The sequence below is a fragment of the Erithacus rubecula genome, assembly GCF_903797595.1.
Source record: "Erithacus rubecula genome assembly, chromosome: 6".
NCBI classification, from domain to species: domain Eukaryota; kingdom Metazoa; phylum Chordata; class Aves; order Passeriformes; family Muscicapidae; genus Erithacus; species Erithacus rubecula.
In genome coordinates this window covers 14080179-14101257 of record NC_136688.1, presented here as the reverse complement: position 1 = coordinate 14101257, position 21079 = coordinate 14080179, and the positions used below count along the sequence as shown (strand labels likewise).

The window sequence follows — 21079 nt, the reverse complement described above, 5'->3', positions numbered from 1 at the left end:
AAAGTAGAACTGAAATAAGAAAATAGGATAGTAACTCAGATGAGACATCTGTTCTAGTAAGTGTACTTAAAAAAGACTTTTACTAAACAACCATCTAAGGCAGTCTACAAGAAGATCTACAGAGTGTAGCTTAGTATCTAAACCCTTACTTAAAATTTTATTAATCTGTCTTTTGCTTTATTTTCAAAGTGTGATATGAATTAGAGAAGCTTGTCACCGCTGCTTTGACACCACTTTTAGGGCAAGGACCTGTGGACATAAGACAAGGTCTCAGCATGTTCCTAGTGAGACACAGAATTTTAATGGCTTCAGTTGCTCTGTCCACACATTTCACTTTTCCTTAGTGAGAAAGAAAGCAGTAGAAGCAAGTTGTTGATCTTTCTCATCTTTCACCCATGCTCGTTTGAAGTCAGAACTGCAAGTATTGTGTCTCTTACCATCTAAGCTACCAAGAGTCCTTGCACACTCCATCACCCAAAAATGCAATTTGCTTAGTAACAAACTTGAAGGAAACTATTTGCAGCACTACAATGTACAGAACGTACATTCTGCATGAGGATGCATTATTGTTTACCCTACAGTACTGTATCTCACAGCTTTATAATTTGGTTTCTGTTGCTGGTTCCTGCAGCAAATTCCAGTCAAACCTCATTTACTATGCTAGGTGTTGCTAGTGCCTTTCAGAATGCTAAAAGAGTTGCTTGGGCGGGTTGGCAGTGTTGACTGGACGCAGGGCCATGTCCTGGCAGGCTGGGTGAGAAGGGTGTCCACCCTCCTCTCCCGGGCATTGCTGCAGTCCAGCTCAGCCAAAGGCACCAGGGGCTCACCCTGCAGTCACCAGGCCACTCTGCTGTCCCCAGACCTTCTCCAGTGGTTAGGATTGTGCCACAGGGCTGGCAAACTTCTAGAGGAATACCCAGCAGCTCCCAAACCTCCCAGGTCCAGCACCTGGATGCCACTGCTGCAATTGTGAGGAGCAGGGACACAGGGTGAATCTGTGGAAACTGCCAGAAGCCAGACCAGCCCGCTCATTCCCACACTCTAAAGGAACACATAGTGTATCTCTGTCAAGGAGATGAGGATGGAGGAAACGAAGCTGTAACCCAGCTGAGTGGAAACCCTTGAGGCAGTGGACATTAGGCAAGCACCTGAGAACAGTCACTCCAACACACAGGCTGTGTCAAGTCATGCCTAACTTGCTTGCTGTGTAAATTTGTTCTTCAGCTGGCAGAGGTGAAAGTAGAGGAATCGCCTCTTGTGGCTGCAGAGAGGAGCTGTGACACAGTTTCCACCGTGATGTCTGGAGGCGTCTGTGTGAGAAATCCCAGCCGGGGCAGCCAGGGCAGGTGTCTGCCCTTATTCCTGCAGGTGCAGTTATTTGGAGAAGGCCTGGTGTCCTGGGGAATCGCTAATGAGCTATGAAGCCATTAACTGGCGGGGCAGAATGGTGAGCCCACCCCTGGCAGAACACTGAGCCCTGTGCAGTGATGGGCAGCCCTGCTCCCTGATGAGATTCCAAGGCCTGAGCTACCACTGAAATTGGGAAGTACCCCCAAAGATGGCGCACGGGGGCATTGCTCCTGAAGAGGTTTATTTTTTAGGGGATGGTTAGGAATACTATGCTACATAGTGTTCGATGCCTCTCAGCGTAGACAGCATGGTCACGGGAGGTGATTGTCCTGCTCTGCTCTGACGCAGCCTCACCTCGCCCTCTGTGTGTGGATTTGGTCGACACGACATAATAAAGAAATACAGCTACTGGAAAGTGTCCAAATGAGGGCAGCAGAGATGGTTAAAGGCCTAGATGAGAGTTATTTACTTAAAAAACAAAACAAAACAAAAACCCAACAACAACAACAACAACAACAAAAAAAGAAACAAAAAACCAAAACCAAACAAGCAGCAACAACAACAACAAAAAACAAACTAAAAAAGCAAAAAGAAAGCAAGCAAACAAAAAACCCCTTGGTGCTCGGTTTTTATTATTTTAATTCGGCTCAGTTTCCCGCTCCTGGCTGGGTGATCGGCCGGAAGGGGAGTGACGCCTCCTGTAACGAAAACTCGATCCGCTCGATTGACGTCCCGCTCAGCCAATGGACTCACCAACGCCATACCCCGCGGCCCGGCCCGGCTGCCGGCGGGGCCCCGCTCAAACCTGAGCGCCAAGGCTGGGCCATGGAGGTTGTGCTCGGGCAGGTGGAGCAGCTGCCGGCGCTCCTGGCTGTATCCCGCTCCGCCTTGGTGCGGGACTGGGACTCCCTCACCCTGGACAGGGCTCTAGAGTGGGCCCGGTATTTCCAGCACCTTCATGACCGGTTCCGTGCCCGGCCCCAGCTCCGGGAGGCCCTCGGTCGGCGGCTGCGCCGGTCTCAGCCGTACCCTCAGCTCGGCTTCTCCGCACTGGGCCGCTGCCCACAGCTGTTGGGGATGGCGCTTCTGGAGAACCGCGCTTTGCCGCCCGCCGCCTGCCGCCGCCTGCTCCGTAGCCTTCCGCAGTCTCCCGGCGCGGGGATCGGCCTCGAGCCCCGCGGCCTGGAGCTGATCGCCCGCCGCAAGGCCGCGGCCTGCCTGCTGACGCTGCCCCGTCGCCCGCCGCGGCGCCTCCCCGGCCCAGAGGCGCCGCTGCAGGCAGAGGCGCAGCTGCTGCTGAGCCGGCTGCAGGAGGAGGCGCAGGAGGTCCCGGAGGCCGCGGGGCAGCTCCGTTGGCTGTGCGGTGTCCTGGAGCAGCTGCCCCAGCGCCGCGCCTTCGAGGTCGTGGCGGCGGCGCTGGTCCTGCTCCAGCAGGCTGAGCCGGCGGGGGGCCGGGGTCGGGAGGGGAGCAGCCTGGACGGGTATCAGGCGAGTGCTGCCCGAGACGGATGCACCGCCGAGCTCCTGCTTTCCTGGCTGCTGGGCAGCCAGGAGCGATTTTCTGCCTTCTGCCTTTGCCTGTCATGTTCCCATCTTGCCTTCCTAGCTGGTCACTATTCCCAGTTAAGCAGATCTTATTTGGACCTCTTAACCGTCTGGGGAAGCCACTTGGTCTATGATCCCTTGCAAGGACGGTGGGTTAAAAGTTGCCTTGACAAAGCTGAATTGTCTTGGGAAGAATTAAGGCAGCGCTTCATCTGCCTCTGTCAGGGATCCACACTGCTTAAAGAACAGACCCAAGCTGCTCTGAAACTCCTGAGGACACAAGATGGAGACTTTAAAGTCTGTGGTGTAAGTGTGTGGACTGACTTACTGATGGAAGTAGGCTGCTAATGCTTGAACGCAAAAGCAACGTGAAAACATAAAATCAAGCAAATCTTGTTAGCTTTATTTTATATGAAAGACAAAACAACTACGTTGAAAACCAAATGTAATTGAGACTGATCGTGATTCCGACTGCATCTGTTTCTGAAGTCTTTCAGGGAGGCCTGGTGTTTTTTTGTAATTGTGCTGTCATTTCTGGTCAGCACAGTACACAGCACAGTAACTTCCTTTTCAGTGTTTGCTGGTTCATTGTCTAATAAAATGAAGAAAATCCTTTCTGATTCAAATATGGAGTAGTTTTCCGTTTAGAAAATACAGCAATTCAGATATGGTCATGGTAGTAATTTTCCTAAATGTTGGAGGCTGAGCAAAGGTTCAAAGGGAGGCTGGAGTTTTAAATGTGAAAACACAAATTCAGGGTTCCTTTAGTAGTGGTTGTCTTCATTGGACTGTCTGTTCTGGTGGCCACGTTAATGCTTCTATAGCTCTTGCACAGGATTTAGCTCCAGGATCAGTAAAGAAAGTGAGAGGAAGCCAACTGAAAAGCTTGAAAAGTTCTGACATGAAACTATTAGTTTCTATATTATTTGATAATATGCAGGTATTTCCTAAGAAAATGGTGGTAAAATGTAGGATGTTCCTTGTGGTTTTTTCCCCATTTCCATAATTTATTACATGATTCATTGCTTTGTGAAGCAGAAAAGTGAGTAAACAGCAAACTTTTTTTTTTATTACATGTATGTATAATATGTACTATATATATATAAAACTTTGTCTATGTACAAAATATATAATTGTATGTAAAAATATGTGATATATAGTATATATAATATTTTCCCCATTTGTTATGTTACATTTTATCTGTTGCTGTGAGGAAAACTTGAACAGGGTCGTTTCTACATTCTCACTTTCATTAAAATAAGTACTATAATGCAGAAGTAATGTATATATTTAGCTCTGTAAACTAGTATTACCAAAAGTGAGCACTGTAAAAAGAGGATAGTCAAGGAAGATGAGGCAAACATATGTAACTACTGCCCAAAGAATAACTCATTAATCTTTTGTGTGGAGGATCTTTCAAGTTCCTGTAGACCGTATTCTTACACTTTCAAGGTCAATTGAGTCATCACTTTCTTTTGTTGCAAAGCTGTGTAGGAGAGGTTAGAAGATTCTTCACTTATGCTTATAAGCTTAAATAAAGCAAGCAAGCTATTAAATGTATAAACTGTCTTGAAACTAATTTGAGTAGTAGTCTGCCTTATGACGAGGAATAGTGTATATAACTATGGCAGATATTTCTGTATGGCGGAACTAGAGTGGGAACAATCTTGTGGTTTTGAAATGGAAGCAATTGGTAGAAGCATTAAATATTGTTTATCTGGGAAATGATGCTCATTAGAACTTGGAAGTAATACAGACATAAATAAGTTCATATGCTTCACCTATTCTGAAACAGAGGAGATACTTGGTGGTAGCAACCTTTATATAGTTGCAAAAACATGATACTAACCGGTCAAAAGTACGACTGTTTTCTTTGTATTCTTTGCTATGTCACATCAGTCAAACAATGAAGTTATGGAGATCTGTGGATGAACATATTTTAAAGTACAACTATGGCAGTTATCTTGATCTGTCTTAAATGTAGCTGTTGCCCCTTCTAGAACTTGTGGTCAGTGTTAAAAGACACCAATGTCAGTGGACCTCCTGACTGAGTCAGTATTTCTGTGGTATCCAAAAGAAAAGAAATCTGTCTAAAATCTGTCTGAAATCTGTCAGTGTTTAAAACTGCTCAGAAGTGTAAAGCATGAAGTTTGAATTTATGTTGTCTAGCCACAGTTCCCTGTGTTATGTAGTTTTGGCATTTGATGTGGAAACTCTGCACTTGAGCTTGCTCTTAACGCTTTTAACAGGCATAAGTTTTTTTTGTGTGTTAGAATACTTTCTACTATCAGTGGTTCCTGATGAATAATATATCCAAAGATACTCGTCAAAGTTATTTGCTTCTCCTCATTAAAGAGTGATTATCAAATATTGCAATAATCTTACAAATGTTATAGTATCAAACCAAACCTTAACTATTAAAACCTACTGTTCCCAGGTACCTGAATCTCTTGGACGAATTTCAGTGAGGGTTAAGTCTTAGTTTTGTTTGTCAGGTTAGATATGTTTCCTAATTATACTCAGAATGTTCACTATAAATTAAGTCTCTTAATTATTTCTAAAATAAATCAGATACTTGTAGGGAGTTTCTTCTTGCAGTATTTCTAGTGTTGCTTTTTGAAAAACTTAAACTTTGTGTTATAAAATTCAGTTCATGAAGACATATGTTTTCCTTTCAAGTAATGTTTATTACACCTTTTATTAACTAAGTGCAACCAGAATTTTTTACTGGCATAGCTAGGAAGTAATAGGCCCATCAGTGACTATTAAGAAAGCAAAGAAATATCATGGGCATGGACAGACAAGAGACAGGCCAGTATAAACCTTATATACTGATTTCTAATTCAGTCTTCCTTATAGAAACAGGAATAGTAAAAGGTAGTTTAACCTCAGTGAGACAAAAACACCTGGTTATGGCAATTGCACAAAAATGTTCCAATCTGTCCCAAATACATTATAAAAATCTGCCAGATCCTTGATTACCAAATTCCAAAATCCATATGGTATTAATTGAACAAGTACACTGGTCCACATTCCCTGTTATTTCAGCATCAGTGTGATGTTTGTAACCTCCCTCTATGTATTTGCATATGTGCAAACTCTTGACAGTCTCGACTACCATGAGAAGCAAAATACGGTAAATGACAGACTAAGGCCTCTTCCACAGTCACCTTCCTCCTTTTTTTTTTTCCATAATAAGGAGAAGCAGATTTCTGCTATTTATTAAATGATGATTGAAGAAACTGCTATGCTTGTGTTTTAAAAGATTGGTAAGGATTGTGGAATGCATCAGGAATATTTTACTTGCCCATTTAAGAGCTAAGACATGTTCCTGCTATTGATGTTTGATTTTTTTTTTTGTCCAAGAAAAAAAAACAATTTACCATTTGTCAAACAGAACTGTAACTTCTCAAGTGACATACTGTGAGATGTCTGGATACAAAGTTGCCTTTTTTCTTGTGAAGTGTCTGTTCCATTGTACTAAGCAAAATCTAGAAGAGTGCTAATTATATATTTTAGTATTTTGCAGTATGTATGCAGAACTAGAATAAAGATAAATGGTGTAGAATAAGTTGTTCATTTATGAAAACAGTATTAGCAAATTGGTACTATTCAGGTGAATATGCAAGCCTGATTGTACAATGCATTAGCATGAATTTTCTTCTTTTTTTTGCACACTTTTCTTTCCCCCAGCCCTTTCCCAAATATGTGAATAAGGGCCTAATGCTCTTTTCAGTGAGCATGAAGGGTGATTTTTTTTTCTTTTCATGTGTAAGAAAATATTTATTAGGTCACAAAGGCAGACTAATATTTTAATCACATGGAAGTAACATTTTCAGATACTGTTTAACTGGAAAGTTAAAGTTGAATGGCTAATTTTAATTCTACTGTTTCTGAGAAATGGAAGATTTAAAGCTGAATTCTATTCCTTGTGAACAATTTGGATGACTAACCCATTGCAGAATGCTGGCAAAGGTCCTACATCATTGTCATTCAGAGTACAGCAAACAGCAGTAGTATTAGTACCCTGAACTTGAGAAGCTTATTTATTTGTTGGGTAGAATTACAGAAAAATAAATAAAATGCAAGTGGAAAGGGTGAAGACAGAAGGTGGAGGCTGCTTATTTTTGAAGAACCATTGAGAAAGGGTAGATTTCCCCTTCACCAGAACTAAATGTACTGTTGGAGACAGGATTAGTTTGGTAATTTTGTGATTAAAAAAAAAAAATCAGAAGAGTTTTGACTTGATGTTGGCTTCTCTTCTAAAGCACTCATCCTCTGTGTGCCCAAATGACCACATTGATCAGTGGTTTAACAGGCAAGAATATTAAGGCAATGAATAAGAAATGTAGTTATGCAGGGTAGGAAACTGTTTATTTAAATTGGGACTGGTCACACAGTGGTAAGACCAAAGGAACAGCATCACATCTGCCCTGGTATAAAATAGATTTGAATAATTATAAGTATGGTCTGGGAAACTGGCTTTTGATTTAATAATTAATATAATCCTTCTCACAGGCAGTTTGCTCTAAGTACTGCATCTGTCTCATGAGGAATTGAATGTTATTTTTACTAAACACATCCTTTATTAATAGTTAAGCACCTTACTGAATTTCAGATTAGGAGGTGCTAGGCAACCTGCAAAAAATTACATGTTTGTTCTCTCTTACGTATTTCTTTTTAAAAAATCTCAGGTTAAAAACATAACTGTAACAATGAATTGGATCAGAAATAAAAACGTGGTTAAGGTGCATTCTCTGTGATCATTTTTCAAAGGTAGCCTACAAATACATTAAGCTGGTAGAAGTAGTTACTACTTCAGTATTGAAGTCATTCACGTGCCAACACCACTTTAATTCCTTGTGTGCCAATATCTTAGAGTTACTGATATTATTGAAAATATTTAATTATATGCCAGCAGTTTTCCATTGTGTTCTTTCACAACTGGGTATTTGTGTTCCTAAATCTTTGGAGTGGTTGGCATCTTATTTAATTAGTATTTTGATTAATTTCAGATACCAAAGGGGGTGGCAGCAGAACCTGTCTGCAGAGATATGCTTGGACTTCTGATCCAAGGGGAGAATCCAAGCTCAAGGGTGATTTCTAGAAGCAGAAGAGCTACAGGGAGTAAACACCCATAGCTGTGTTAGTCAGAAGTTTCCAGCTGAAAAATCCTATTGAAAGTTTATTTTGTTCTTGCAGTTCTCATTTTAACAGCTGTTTAATGTGATCTACGATCAGGTAATAATATAAACCATATCCTCTGTCTCTATCCACAGGCCCATTTATTAATAATATTAGGTATGCAGCTCTTAAATTCCTTTTCTATTACATGATAAATTCCATAGTATTATGTAATCAATTTACTCTAATAGTTAGCTAGTACATTTTAGCAGAAATCATAGCAGTATGCACTTAATAGAAAATTTAGCAATCAAATTCTGCATCTTGTCTTGAACTGCACCTTCCTATTACATTTCTTCTCTGGGAAGAATGTTCAGAATGGTTGCTCAAGAATTAGGCTATTCATAGTGTAGCTCACAAACACACTAATCCCAGCCTTTGATAAACTGATATTTAGATTTTTGACAATTGTCATGACTTAAATTCCACCACAAAGATTGTTTGAATGTTTTCCTAAGAATAATTTCCAGTAATATGTACTGCTTTCACCTGCACATTTGTATCATTGTTCCTCTTATGGTGTGTTGGACTCAGAAGAGAAAATGATAATTGTGGTCTTGAGTTCCTGTGCATAGTTCTTCTCTCAGTGTGAAGTTAGCAATGGAAGAAAATATTGTGCTTTTTACTGTGCATAATAAATATTACACCCATAAAAATAAGCCAACAATGCAAGATTATTTGCTATATGATTTGGAAGTTAAATACCTAGATACGTAATTGGTTTTAATGCTGAATAACTGAGAAAAAATTGTATTTGTTTTGCTCTCATTTGAGGAGATAATGAATCCTCTTTAATGATTAGTAGGCTGAAATGTGAATGCAGCCTCTTTTTTCAGTACTCATAGGCAGTAGAATCATTAGTATTTTCTTATTAATGTAAATGAGCTAGGAAAGAGCAATTGATTTCTTCAAGGAATTAATTGGACATGATCAATCCCTAAAACACGTGTGGCAACAAGGTCATTCATCAGCTGTTAAATGTTGCAGTAGCCTAAGCTTGACCTTTCAGCTAGGCAAAGATGCCATGCCCTAGAGAAACAGTTTAAATCATTATGCTATTGACAAAAAATCGTGTACTGTTGTCTCTCACAGACTCATCATTCTTAATGTTGAGGTGAAAGTCGCTGACTTCAGGTATTTTGTAATTTGCCTTGTTCCAGCTTTGTTTTTAGGGCAAAAATATAAAGTATGTATAGGAAACCAAGGGTCTTCTAAGCTATGCGGAGATTTTCAGGCATTAGAAGTAATAGGCAAGGAAATTTCAAAATTTAATTAATGTCTAGATCTTCTACGCCCTTTGGAGTGAGATGATGGCATTTTTTAGTTATACCAGTGAAATAATCTGGCCCTTAACTTATTTGCTTCAAATTAGTTTGAGCACTGAATTCACCTCTAATTTGCTGGTATTTTGTTTTTTTGTTGAGAGATTTGCTTTCTCCCTGATGCAACAAAAGCACCTTCCTTTTATTCTTCATGAATGTGTACAAAATCCTGTTCAGCTTCAAAGATAATGTGCATCAAGGGAACACTAGGATGACCATAATGCAGAAAATAATTTCTAGAATATAAAACTAGAATTTCTTAGTACTGCTGAAGTAGTCAAGGACTTTCCCCTATTTTTGAATGAGTCAAAATTCAGTAAGGAGACAACCCTTTCCACCAGCAAACAGTATATCAAACTATCATTTAACCCAAAAAGCAAAAATAAGATCCAGTAGCAGGAAATGAAAACTTGAAACAGTTAAAAGAAAGATTCTGTTTTCTGTAATGATAAGATTGTCAAGTTAATGGAATAATTTATCAACACCTCCTGTTGTTTTCATTGCTTACTTGCAATCCTTTGCAGAGACTTTGTGTGTTCCTAAAATGTGCTTTTTATTTCAAGCAAAATAATAGTAAGACCAAGCATATGGCTCGGTAAGGAAAAACAAGGAAGAAAAAAGAAACGACTGGTGTGTACACTTCTCCACCATGAAATTTGGCATGCTGGTTTGCACCTCATGAGCATGAGCAGTGAGCATAGTGTAGAACAGGAGAATGTAGTGTGGAGCACATGACTCATAATGACAAAACTGCAGTTTGATGTGATCATTGTTCAAGACTATTGGAGTACATCCAGTAAATGTGAGAAGGGTTTTATCTGGATCAGACTTAATAGTGCTTCCTTTTGAAAGTAATTGTATTTGTGGCACTGGCTGTAATTGAGCTAGATAAAACATGAATTTTGGTGCAAAGTGTAATGGACAATATCTTCTCCAAAGCAAGTAGAAACACTGGACTTAATTTTTGAAGACCATGCAAATGTGTAGGAACATACATTGCTATAAAAGAAATGTATTATGTAAAAAAAAAATTTTTTAAGTAAATATAATTCTCATCTTCACATCTTGCATCTATGTCAAGCCCTCTAAGATTTTCTTTGTCCTATGGCTTTCTGCATATAACAATCGCTGTTCCTTTTCAATCTGAAAAGGGGGAAAATAATTCTTATCTGTTTTCAGTGATGTCAGAAATGAGTTGCTGATGCTGCCGGTTCAAGACTGTTGGAAAAATGAAATAAATTGCAATGGACTAAGAGGAGCAATTTAAGAAGGTTAATTATCCAAACATATGTACATGTACTCTCCACTAGTCACTGGACATCTGGAATTACTGCAGTAACTTTCAGGTAATGGTGAGCATGCGCTTGCCACTAATTACAATAGGAAAATACTGGACCCTGTGCACAGCACTGACAAATTGCTCCCCGTGGTATCTAAGATATTTCACTGTTGTCATTACAGCCTCTAGCAAAGTCAGGATATTGGAAAAGAGTATGGTGTCTGCAATGTATTAAAGATATTATATCCCTATTTATAGTCCAATTTCATGAATAGAAAATTCCAACAGTGAATGTTTACTATAGAAATTTTGGAATATGGAGCTTTTAAAGGCAGGTATGTTTATTTTATGGGCCAGGTATTTAGAAAAAAGCGATTAAAGCCACCTTGCTCATTAACCTTTCAGTTCCTCATAGAGCACTATATGCAAAGAAAGTGATTGCATTTTGATATGTAATGCTTCAGTGAACTGGCCCTCTTCTCTGGGTATGTGTGCATTGTACTAGAGCATGAGCTCTAAACACTTGCATGTGTTTTTGTTTCACCAGGATTTAACAGCTACACTGATCTAAATTCTTTGAGCTCATGGATTCCAAATGCCTTTTTACCATGAACTTAGTTCAGTCCTTTTTAGTTTGCAAAGCTATATCACATGATATAACTGCATTATCATGGTTATTGCTATTTGAGAAGACACAACAAATTATATGCAATATCAAAATAAGACAATGATTTTATAGAAATATAGCTTGACTTTTGTAATATAAATGACAGCATCTTATTTCTTCATCACTGAGTATGATGACCACAAGTCAACAAATTATTACTCATTTTAGAAGGCATCAAAAGTGAGGAAACATGGAAAATTACATGTGGTTGGCCTAAGAAATGGATTAGCTGAATCAGAAATCTTATTTTAAAACAGTGTATGTATTAGCAAAAGAGATATCTTGAAAAGTATTTGAGTTCTCAGAAGCTAATGAGAATTAATGTTTTTTGGCAGAGATGTTACTCTTAGGTTATTTTTTTTATTGTCATCCAACAGCAATTAAAAATAGTAGATAAAAAGGAACATAAAAGGTAAAAGAATTATTTTCCCTGACTTCCAGTTACACAAAAATAACCCATATGTCGGTTGAAGATTTTTCCTTCAGCCTTCATAAAGGCATATCCAAATAAACCTAAAACACAGAGCTTCTTAAAATGCAAAGGTTTTTCATCATCTTGGCAGGTGTAGCAAACAATCATAACACACCTGATGTATCCTTGTCTCCAGGATAGACACAATGGCATTTTGCTCTTTATGTTGAAGTTTGTGATTTCAGTGTTTAGAGAACATTGCACATGTATGTGAGGTAGAATGTTCAACTACTGATCAGGGTCTGGAAGTGATTTTTTTTCCAACAATATGAGAAGAGACCTTAGGTTTTAATTTATCTTTGTATTTAGCTTCATATTTTGTAGTGTGAATTGTCACCGCAAAGGTTGGAAATGTTGATTCTTTTAATCTCCTCTTCTGAGCCTGTCACATGCATACAGCATGACTGTCATGGTTTGGTCTAACTAAAGCAACTGGTTGAGAGAAGAGAGATTATGATATGTAGTGGTAAAATTAGGAATTTTGTGTTACATGAATTGCCATGCTGTTTGTATTATTTTTGATACATTTTTACAAAAATCTCAGTTTGTAGGCCTGCCTGTACTTCTGGACATACCAATTTTTTTAAGCAGCATTTTTACTGCCAAAACATGGTTGTGGATTGTGAAATTCTTTATTTAAATGTAACACACACTCCATTTGTCAATCCTTAAAGTCCTGAAAATATATTAGATCAATGCTTTGTGTCCCAGGCAATTCCACATATAAAATAGAAATTAAATCTTGTCTCCTCTTTCATTCATTAGATCTATATCCTTCTCAAGTCATCTTGTACACCATAAAGTATTTTTTCTTAATGAAAAATAAACAACTTTGTTTTCAAATTATGAAATAGAATTTTAAATAAGGGAAATAACTAACCTAAATGCAATAATATACCTTTTAGAATAAATCGGAACTGATTGAGGAAAATGGACTAAAAGTTACTGTTCAGATGTTGCGCATCTGAAATGACTACATCAATAATTCTTTAAGACAGCCTATCTTTTGCACCTTTGCAAAGGAGTAATGTGAAAGAAGAAACTCCTTTCATTTCCAATGCTTTTCATTTAATCATGATGTATATCCCTTTTCTAAACTGTTTGTTAGGAATAAAGAAAATGCACATTGAATGCTGTACTTGAACAAAGCATAAACCACTAATGTTGCCATGAGAAAATACTGCACGTATCTCCCACTCCACATCCTTTGCCCTAGCACACCCTCAAGATGTGCTGGGACAGCAGGGCATCCCACCGAAGTGAAAACACGGCCACACAAGCACTTGGCCTCTCCCAAAGAGTGGGCAGGCCAGGCCAGGCTACCTCCTTCAGCAGCAGCAGAGAGTGGGTCTGTGAAAGCTCAGCTTTACTGGGCTGGAAGCAGAGCCAACAGAAATGCTATCCTCCATGGTAGGAGAGAAGCCAGGCTGCACAGAAAATGCACCAGACACCACTGAGCTATCACAGCACCTTGTGCCACTTCCCAAATGGATGAAGAAGCTGTGCATTGCTGCCTCCTCACTACCTGCCACAATTTATTTTGTTCTTGCAATTCTAATTTTAACAGCTCTTTAATGTAATCTAGGATCAGGTAATAATATAAACCATATCCTCTGTCTCTATCCACAAGCCCACTGCCTTGGCTCTATATCTCTCAGCTCAGAAATGGGCAATCCCAATATAACAGAAACAATCTTGTCCTGTCATCTTCTTGAATAGATTTATAGTTCTTCGAAGTCAAAAAGTGCCAACAGTTTTGTACTAGTGAGATATTCTCAAAAGAGGAAGCACCCTCTTGTCCCCACAACCCAAAGAAACAAAGCCCTAATGGGATGAAACTGTCCAGTAACTGTTTTGAAGTCAATCAGTGAAGGTACTTGGAAAAATATTATACAGAAAAAACCCCTAATGTAACAGTAAAATGCCATCTCAGAAAGTGTATCTAAAATTACCACATTTTTTATTTCAAGAAGCTCAGTTCTAAGTTGGTGTAACATCATAGCTCAGTGGCAATTCTATATTAGCTGAAAATTCAGTTATTGAATCATAGAAATTCATATTTGAGCAGAAGAGATAGATTCAAATTGTATATATGCCTGAGAGCACCAGCATGTTGGGTAGTAACAAAACTGTTTTTTAATGCTGCCTTTCATCGGTAAAGCTAAGGAAAAAAAAAAAAAGTAAGCCAATGACTTCCTCATGAAAAATTAGGAGAGAAGTATTTTATAAACCTTTGTTAGTTTAGCTGTTATGAGGCTATTGCCTAACTACGCCATACTAATTTTATTGGCTCATAGCAGATATAATTTGAAAGTATTATGTTACCCACATAAACCATGCATATGGTTCAGAATGTCAGCTTAATCTGTCTGTGGGAAGCGTAATATATGGTTCCAGAATAGATATGGTGTATATAAATTATGCAAGGTATTTTCTAATCCCCATAATATTTCAGTGAATGGGACAGTCATTATGTCACAAATGTCTCCTATACCTTACTGACAGATGGGACATGAACATTACTTCTTTTCCCTGTTCCTTTAGGGCAGGTCACTCAGTTCACTACAGTAATGTTGCCACTAATTCTAAAGGCTTCATCATTCATTCAGATTTCAGCATTTCATTGTGGTGGAAAAACTACAATTTTTTCATATGAAATTAATTACCTTTTATCTCAGGAGTGCCAAAGGAATAAGAAAGTCACCAAGATGAAGTCTACAACAGTGCATGTGATGAACAATTTTGTTGGTAATATCAAATGTCTATTTACTTTTTCTTAAGAATTGCTTTTGAACCTCTGTGAAGCATTCCAAACATCTTAGTCACTTATTTTAACAAGGACAGATTTGCAATCAAACCCAGAAATATAAATACCTGCATCATGTGGACAATTGCCACAAACTCCCTGTAACACTCTTCCCAATTTGATTTATCTGTGCTTCACTCGGTAGACTGACACCAACAGTCTTTACTTTCTTTAGAACTTAGTTAAAAGATAAAATTTTTGGATAATAACTCTTAATTCGTGTTAAAATTTGTTTTGCATTTTAACAATTTGCTTTCTGACCTTCTGTGCTATAACAACTGAAAGAGGTGTAACCTCATGAAAGTGAGCTCTTCCTACTTTTACAACTGTTTTAAACTTCTAGCAGAATTTCATACCACTAGGTGCATTTGATAGACTGTTTTAATTAAGCTTCTCTCACACCTAAACAAACACACCCCACACAGAATTCTTTGGTGAACAGAATCTTAAACATTTCCATGCTGTACAATCAGTAGGTGGGCAGTGTCAGCAATAGTATATTTTGTTTATATTTTCCTGCAATAATTATCAGTTTAGGAAAAAAAAAAAAAAAAAAGACCTTCAATTCTACACATATGAAATGGGAACAAGGCTCACATTGTGTGCAACCATCCTGACACAGGTTTTGCCATCCTATTGCACTGTTTTGGGCTTAGGTAATTTTCTTCACAGTGGCTGGTATGAGGATGTGCTTTAGATTAGTGCTGAATATGGGGTTGACAACATAGAGATGTTTTTGTTATTGCTGAGCCAAGGCCTTCTCTGCTTTTCATACAGCCCTGCTGGTGAGGAACTCAGGAGTGCCTGGCAGAGTGGGAGGAGGCACAGCCAGGACAGGTGACCCCAAATGACCAGAGGGGTATTCCAGACCATATGGCATCAGGCTCAGGATATAAAAAGGTGGAAAAAGGAGGAAGGGGAGAAGGTGTTTGGGGTGATGGCATTAGTCTTCCCAAGTATCTATTTCTCATGATGGGGCCCTGCTCTCCTCCAAATGGCTGAACACCTGCCTGCTCATGGGAATTAGCAAATGAATTCCTTGTTTTACTTTGCTTGTGTGCACGGCTTTTGTTTTCCCTAATAAACTGTCTTTCCCTCTACCCATGTGTTTTCTAGATCTTACTCTTCTGATTCTCCTGCTGATCTCATTGGTGGGGCAGTGAGTAAGAGTCTGTGTGGTGCTTGGCTGGAGTTAAACCATTACACCTGTTGTAAGTTTTCTTAGAGCAAAGAATTGCTAGTGATAGAGATGTAGGGAGGATAAAGCTATAGAAATATAATTCATTCACAGAGAAATATAATCCATTTCAATAGCTTGAAAATCCTTATGGAAACTTAGTGGTCTTTTCACTGATTTCTTCAGTGCTCCTTCATGAAAATGGCCTCAGGTCTTTCATTCTGTTTGACTGCTGCCCTGAATTCTTTCTAACTCAGCAAGCAGGCTTATCAGTTCCTCTTGTGCTGTAGATCTTTATTAATAGGAAATGATATTATCTGTTCTGAAATTGCCATTTTAAAAATAACTGGTGCTTCAAAGAAAAGAAATATTAAGTATGAACCCTGTTTCTTCTGCTGGTACTTTATAAACCAGTATGGAAAGGAATTAATTGTTTGGAATCTGCCTCCCAACCCTCTACCCAATAACAGCAAGCAACTGCTTTCATTACATTTCCTGTATTTTGTTATTGTGTGTCAGGAAACAATAATAGGTTGACCTAAATAAGAAATTTAATCCTGATTCTCTATCTGTTTACTGCCCTGACCAGCAGAATGGAGTAAAACTGCACAGTTTAAGGTAATGTCCAAGGATTTCGAGGTAGCAGAGCTGCAGCAGATCTTTGAGACAGAACTTCTAGCCCATTAGTCAGAACCCTATGGCACACAAGTGTTGTGGATATACAGGCAGGAAAATGAAACTTGTGCCATAGTTATTTCAGGCCACTAAGTCAACATATGTACAGTTGAGGAATCAAAATTTACTAGGCAATTAATGATACTGCTTTTACCAGCTACCATAGATATCTTTATTACATTTAATTATAATTCTAGTATTCGTTATTTAAAAGATAAATTAAAACTGAGCCCTGTTAAATATTGTTTATTTTATGTCCTTGGTGTCCTAACCAAGAACAGTAGTTTTGCTGGGTTTTTCCACCTTTTCTGCAAGACCTATGATGAATTTGAATATTCAAGTTCTTTAATTAAATGTTTCCTTTTCTATTTGTTTTAACAGGACATACAAAGTTGATTAACTTTTACTGAGTGTATTTTGGAAGACTGATAGTTAAATTTGTCTAATTTAGCTTTCATAAGGATGTTACCTGAAATTATTTCTGTGACAAGGTCTTATTACTGAGGTACCATACTACTTGAATCATAATAATGAATCAAAAAATAAAGACTTTGTGCTAGGTTGCCACTCTTTTAATGTAAAAAGAGGGTGAAGCAGAAAAAAATATTCTGTTTCCAAACAATCTGTAACAGATGAAGAAGGGAAAAGCTGGATAATAGCTCTGCAGAAGAGATGTAGTAGCAGTGGAAAGCACTGCTCTTACTGTTTTAAAACCTGCTTTGCTTGAGTGCCCACCTAGTGCCCATGTAAAAAGCTCCCCTCAGGAGCTCTTTACAAATCTCTCCACTTGTGTGGATATGTGAAAATGTTACTTATCTTGAAAATGTGCATCTGAAAAATTTGCATTTTTTTTAAAAAATATTAATGCAAGCATTCTTACAGTTCTTTGTACTCATGAAGACCCATATCCTAATTTAGAGAGCTTAGTTACTTTAAAAAGAAACTCCTTTTCCTGACTATGGAAAACAAAGAGGTATTCAGCAGTGGTTAAGAGGCAGAAGGGCCAAGGTATTTGGAATGCTGTATGTAACATGAGAATCCCTCAAGAGGGAGGGACCATGCAGTCAGTGCTGCATATTCCTATCTGCCTACAGTTATGCAATATTAAATGCTCTTTTTATTAAACTCATAATATTTTCCTTATTAATTCTATAACCTTTCAAAGGATATTTTTGCACTTACTATGATACTGAAGTGTATATACTTTTATTATTAAATTTTTATTAAGCATTCAACACTTGAAAAATATTTTTCAAATCCAGAACTGAAGATTATTTAACTATTAAATGTGCAAATATAAAGAAATTGCATTTTGAAAACAAATTAACAAGAAGTCAGGAGCAAACAATTTCTTCATGTACAAGCAGAAGCTCATTAAGATTTTTGTAGTTTCTGTCACAGGTCACATCTGTGCTGGAATGCTGCTTAGTTTGGGTGCTGGGAAGGTGGGTGCTGGTTTGCATTGGAAGTGGAGCAGAGCAGCAGCTTGTGCTAAACAGAGATTTAATGCCCTCAGTGCTGTAGTTTGGATGATGTTTTGAAGAAGCTGTTTTGCTTTGCTAAAAGAGCGTGTCTTCTGAGTTTTTGACAAAGCCAGCCTACCTGTTGGTGAACTTCAGAAATAGTCTCTGCACTTTTTCATGATTTTATGGTATTCTTTGAGCCAATTCCTGAGCAAAGTGAGTCAGAGGGGCTAATTCCTCTTAGTCACACCAGAGGAATCTTATGCATTTTGTGCCATCTGTGTTTGCTTTCCATGTTCTGAGATCTCTCTAAATGTACATTTTGTTGGACTTTTTTCCCCCTGTAATTCAGCATAGGTTTGTTAAATGCTGGATCATTATGGATTCTCTTCTGGTGGATTATGCCCATTGGGCATGGGTGGGACTTGTGGGTAGTATTCATGGCTATTTGTTTCAAGTCTACAACAAAAACATTTCTCTCCTCAATTCTGATCACAACTTCTGGCTTCCTCCTGGTATTGGCAGATTGAAATAGTTTGGTTTTTTTTAAATTTCTGAATTATTTACTTTGTATTCAGGTCCATAATGTAATGAGCCTTTAGGGTACTCTTGCAGTGTTTTCCCTCTTTGTTTTATGGGCAGCCTTGATGAGAAGGCTCTGGCAGTTTGCAGCTGTTTTAAACAGGTTTGAGATCATAATTTTGGAGGGCTTCAGAAAGGTCTGTCCTGCTGGGACACAAACCAGTGTGAGATGACTGCAGGATGTCCAGGCTTCTATGGAGTAGAGAAGTGTCAATGAAAATGTTATAAACAGGGACCTAATAAGCATTGAACTTTCTATGCTTTCAATACTGATAATAAAAATGCACATTGTCCCAAAGAGCTGTGCTCTGCAGGTGTAGTTTACTTTGGTGCAGATTAATAAGGCTCAACAGGAACTTAAGTCTGCTTAAATGCAGTATATACAAATCATGTATTACATATGCAGGAAGAAGGTTTCACCTGTTAGAAAAAAACAACCTCTAATGCAACAAACACAGGTAGGCTACAGCTCTATTGGTCAATGATCTGGCCCATTGTAGACTTCAGGTAGTATCCTTTTTTCCTACTTAATAGTAAAAAATAATGCTTTTAATTTTGTCTGATCTGGTCTTAGGGAGTGGTGGACTAATACTGTAACATTCACTACTCACTGAATTAAGGGAGACAACTGAAGTTCATTCCACAGTTAATACTGCTCATAAGAACAAATCTCATGTAAAAGACAGTAATGAAGTATATTACATGGAAATCTTTAGCTGACCCCACAATACTGGGACAGATTGAAAGAACTTTTTTTGCAGATTATTTCCTACACTATGAACACTTCTACTGAGAACAAAGGCCAGCAGTTTAAGACAACATGTAAATTTTCAGTTTAGTTGTTTCAGTATAATTAAATGCTACAATCTCTTTTCACATACTTTAATTCTCCCTTAAATTTATTCTTATTTTTTTTCTAATTTGTGTTGCTTGTTTTAAAATTGTATTAAATAATGTCAAGCTACTTTTATTTTGAAATCAAAATATGAACCTTAGTTACACTGGTATGATATGAAAATACCACTCTAAGCACCTCCTCTATGGACAAGCATTAAAACACATTACTTCTCGAACTAATATTTCTCTTTCAGTTGTTCTGTTCTAATAAAACTTAACAGGATCAAAATATTCAGTTAAAAGCAGTCTGGCTATTTAAAACTGTTTAGACTAGCACATATAGACAAACAATGTGGTTCAGTGGTGCTAACCTGCCTTTTCATAGGATGTTTGAATTGTGTTATGGTAACCTGATAGAGCTAACATAATCATAAAAGATAATTTTTTATATATTAAGTCATTAATAGGTTGCTGTGACATAACATCTGAAGCTGCTTTAGTATATTTCTTGTTTAATGTCTGTTTGCAGAGGTACATCTCATCTTTATAGGACACTTTCAAATATAGCTCAGCCTACTGGGCTATACCTGGGTTTTACTTGTGTAGGTAAAACTACCTGTTTGTGTAGACATTGCCCCAAAGTCTGTCTCCTATCATCCCTTCCAAAACATCTTCTTTGGTGAGAGAAACTAGCCAGGATCAGTCAGATCTGGTGTAGAGCCAACATGGGAACCCTGCAGCTGAAAGGCATTGAGATTTTTAGTGAACATGAGAAAGGTGACAACTCTGTCCTGTGAAAAGTAATTTTAATAAATGGAAGAGAGCTCAGTATCTATTGAAAATAAAGTAAAATTGAAGGATAAACCTTAGAGGGAAGACTAATGCTGGCCAAGCTACCTCTGCTACTTGTACCATAATAACATGAATGAAGAGAAGAAAAAAAAAGGTGGGCCACAAGCATCTATATATTTGTCCTAACAGAGAGTTTATTCAATAGAAATTCCACAGCAGTTTTCATCAGAAAAATAAACTGCATTTATTTAAGACAATTTACCAGACCAGCCAGACACTATTAGCCCATCTGGAAACTCATTATATATTGATAGCTGATAATTGCAGGCACTCATAACAAGAAAATGGAGTACACTTGTCTCTGTATTGTGGTTACCACTCTGCAGATAAATTCATAGTCCCAGACTGTTCAACAACAGGAAATGCATTTTTAGCACTATGATATGTTATTGTCCATATGTGTTTTGTTTTGACTTTTTTTCTTATCAGTTTTGTTGGTAAATCATGTTTGGGTATTGCAATTAATGAACACATATGGGAAAAGTTTTTGAGAGTAACTGATGAATTTTGTGTGCCTCACATTTTGAAAGGTGGTGATATGTCAGCGATATTCAGAGATTTTATTTTGAGGTTCTGGTGTTTATGTGCTGCATAGTAGACCTTTCCCTCTTTCACAAAAAAATGGCAAATTGAACATCTATGTAATATTTATTCTGTAGTAGTTTGGCACTTGGAAGTGAAAAATGAAAGGACTTGCTGAGCTAAATCACTGGGGACGTGTGTGGGAGGATGGTTACCAGAGCACGTCATATTGTGGTGCAGTTCTTGTCAAACCTGATCATCTTGCATTTTTACCTGCTGTGGATTTCTCCATTTCCAGGAAATCATTGTTTATCTTTCTAACTCAGGCTTTTGGGCCATTTTTTAA

The 21079-nt window shown here is 38.1% G+C and overlaps 1 protein-coding gene across 1 annotated transcript; it reads left to right on the top strand.

Annotated features, from left to right (window-relative positions):
- Positions 1 to 2132: 2132 nt before the first annotated feature.
- Positions 2133 to 3521, top strand: FANCF (FA complementation group F). Its single transcript, XM_079309771.1, has one exon. It carries the CDS (start codon positions 2176 to 2178, stop codon positions 3241 to 3243), a length of 1068 nt encoding a protein of 355 aa, XP_079165897.1. The 5' UTR covers positions 2133 to 2175; the 3' UTR covers positions 3244 to 3521.
- Positions 3522 to 21079: the final 17558 nt, after the last annotated feature.

Coding starts and splice junctions, on each gene's coding strand:
- FANCF (XM_079309771.1), top strand. CDS start 2,176: ATGGAGGTTGTGCTCGGGCAGGTGGAGCAGCTGCCGGCGCTCCTGGCT.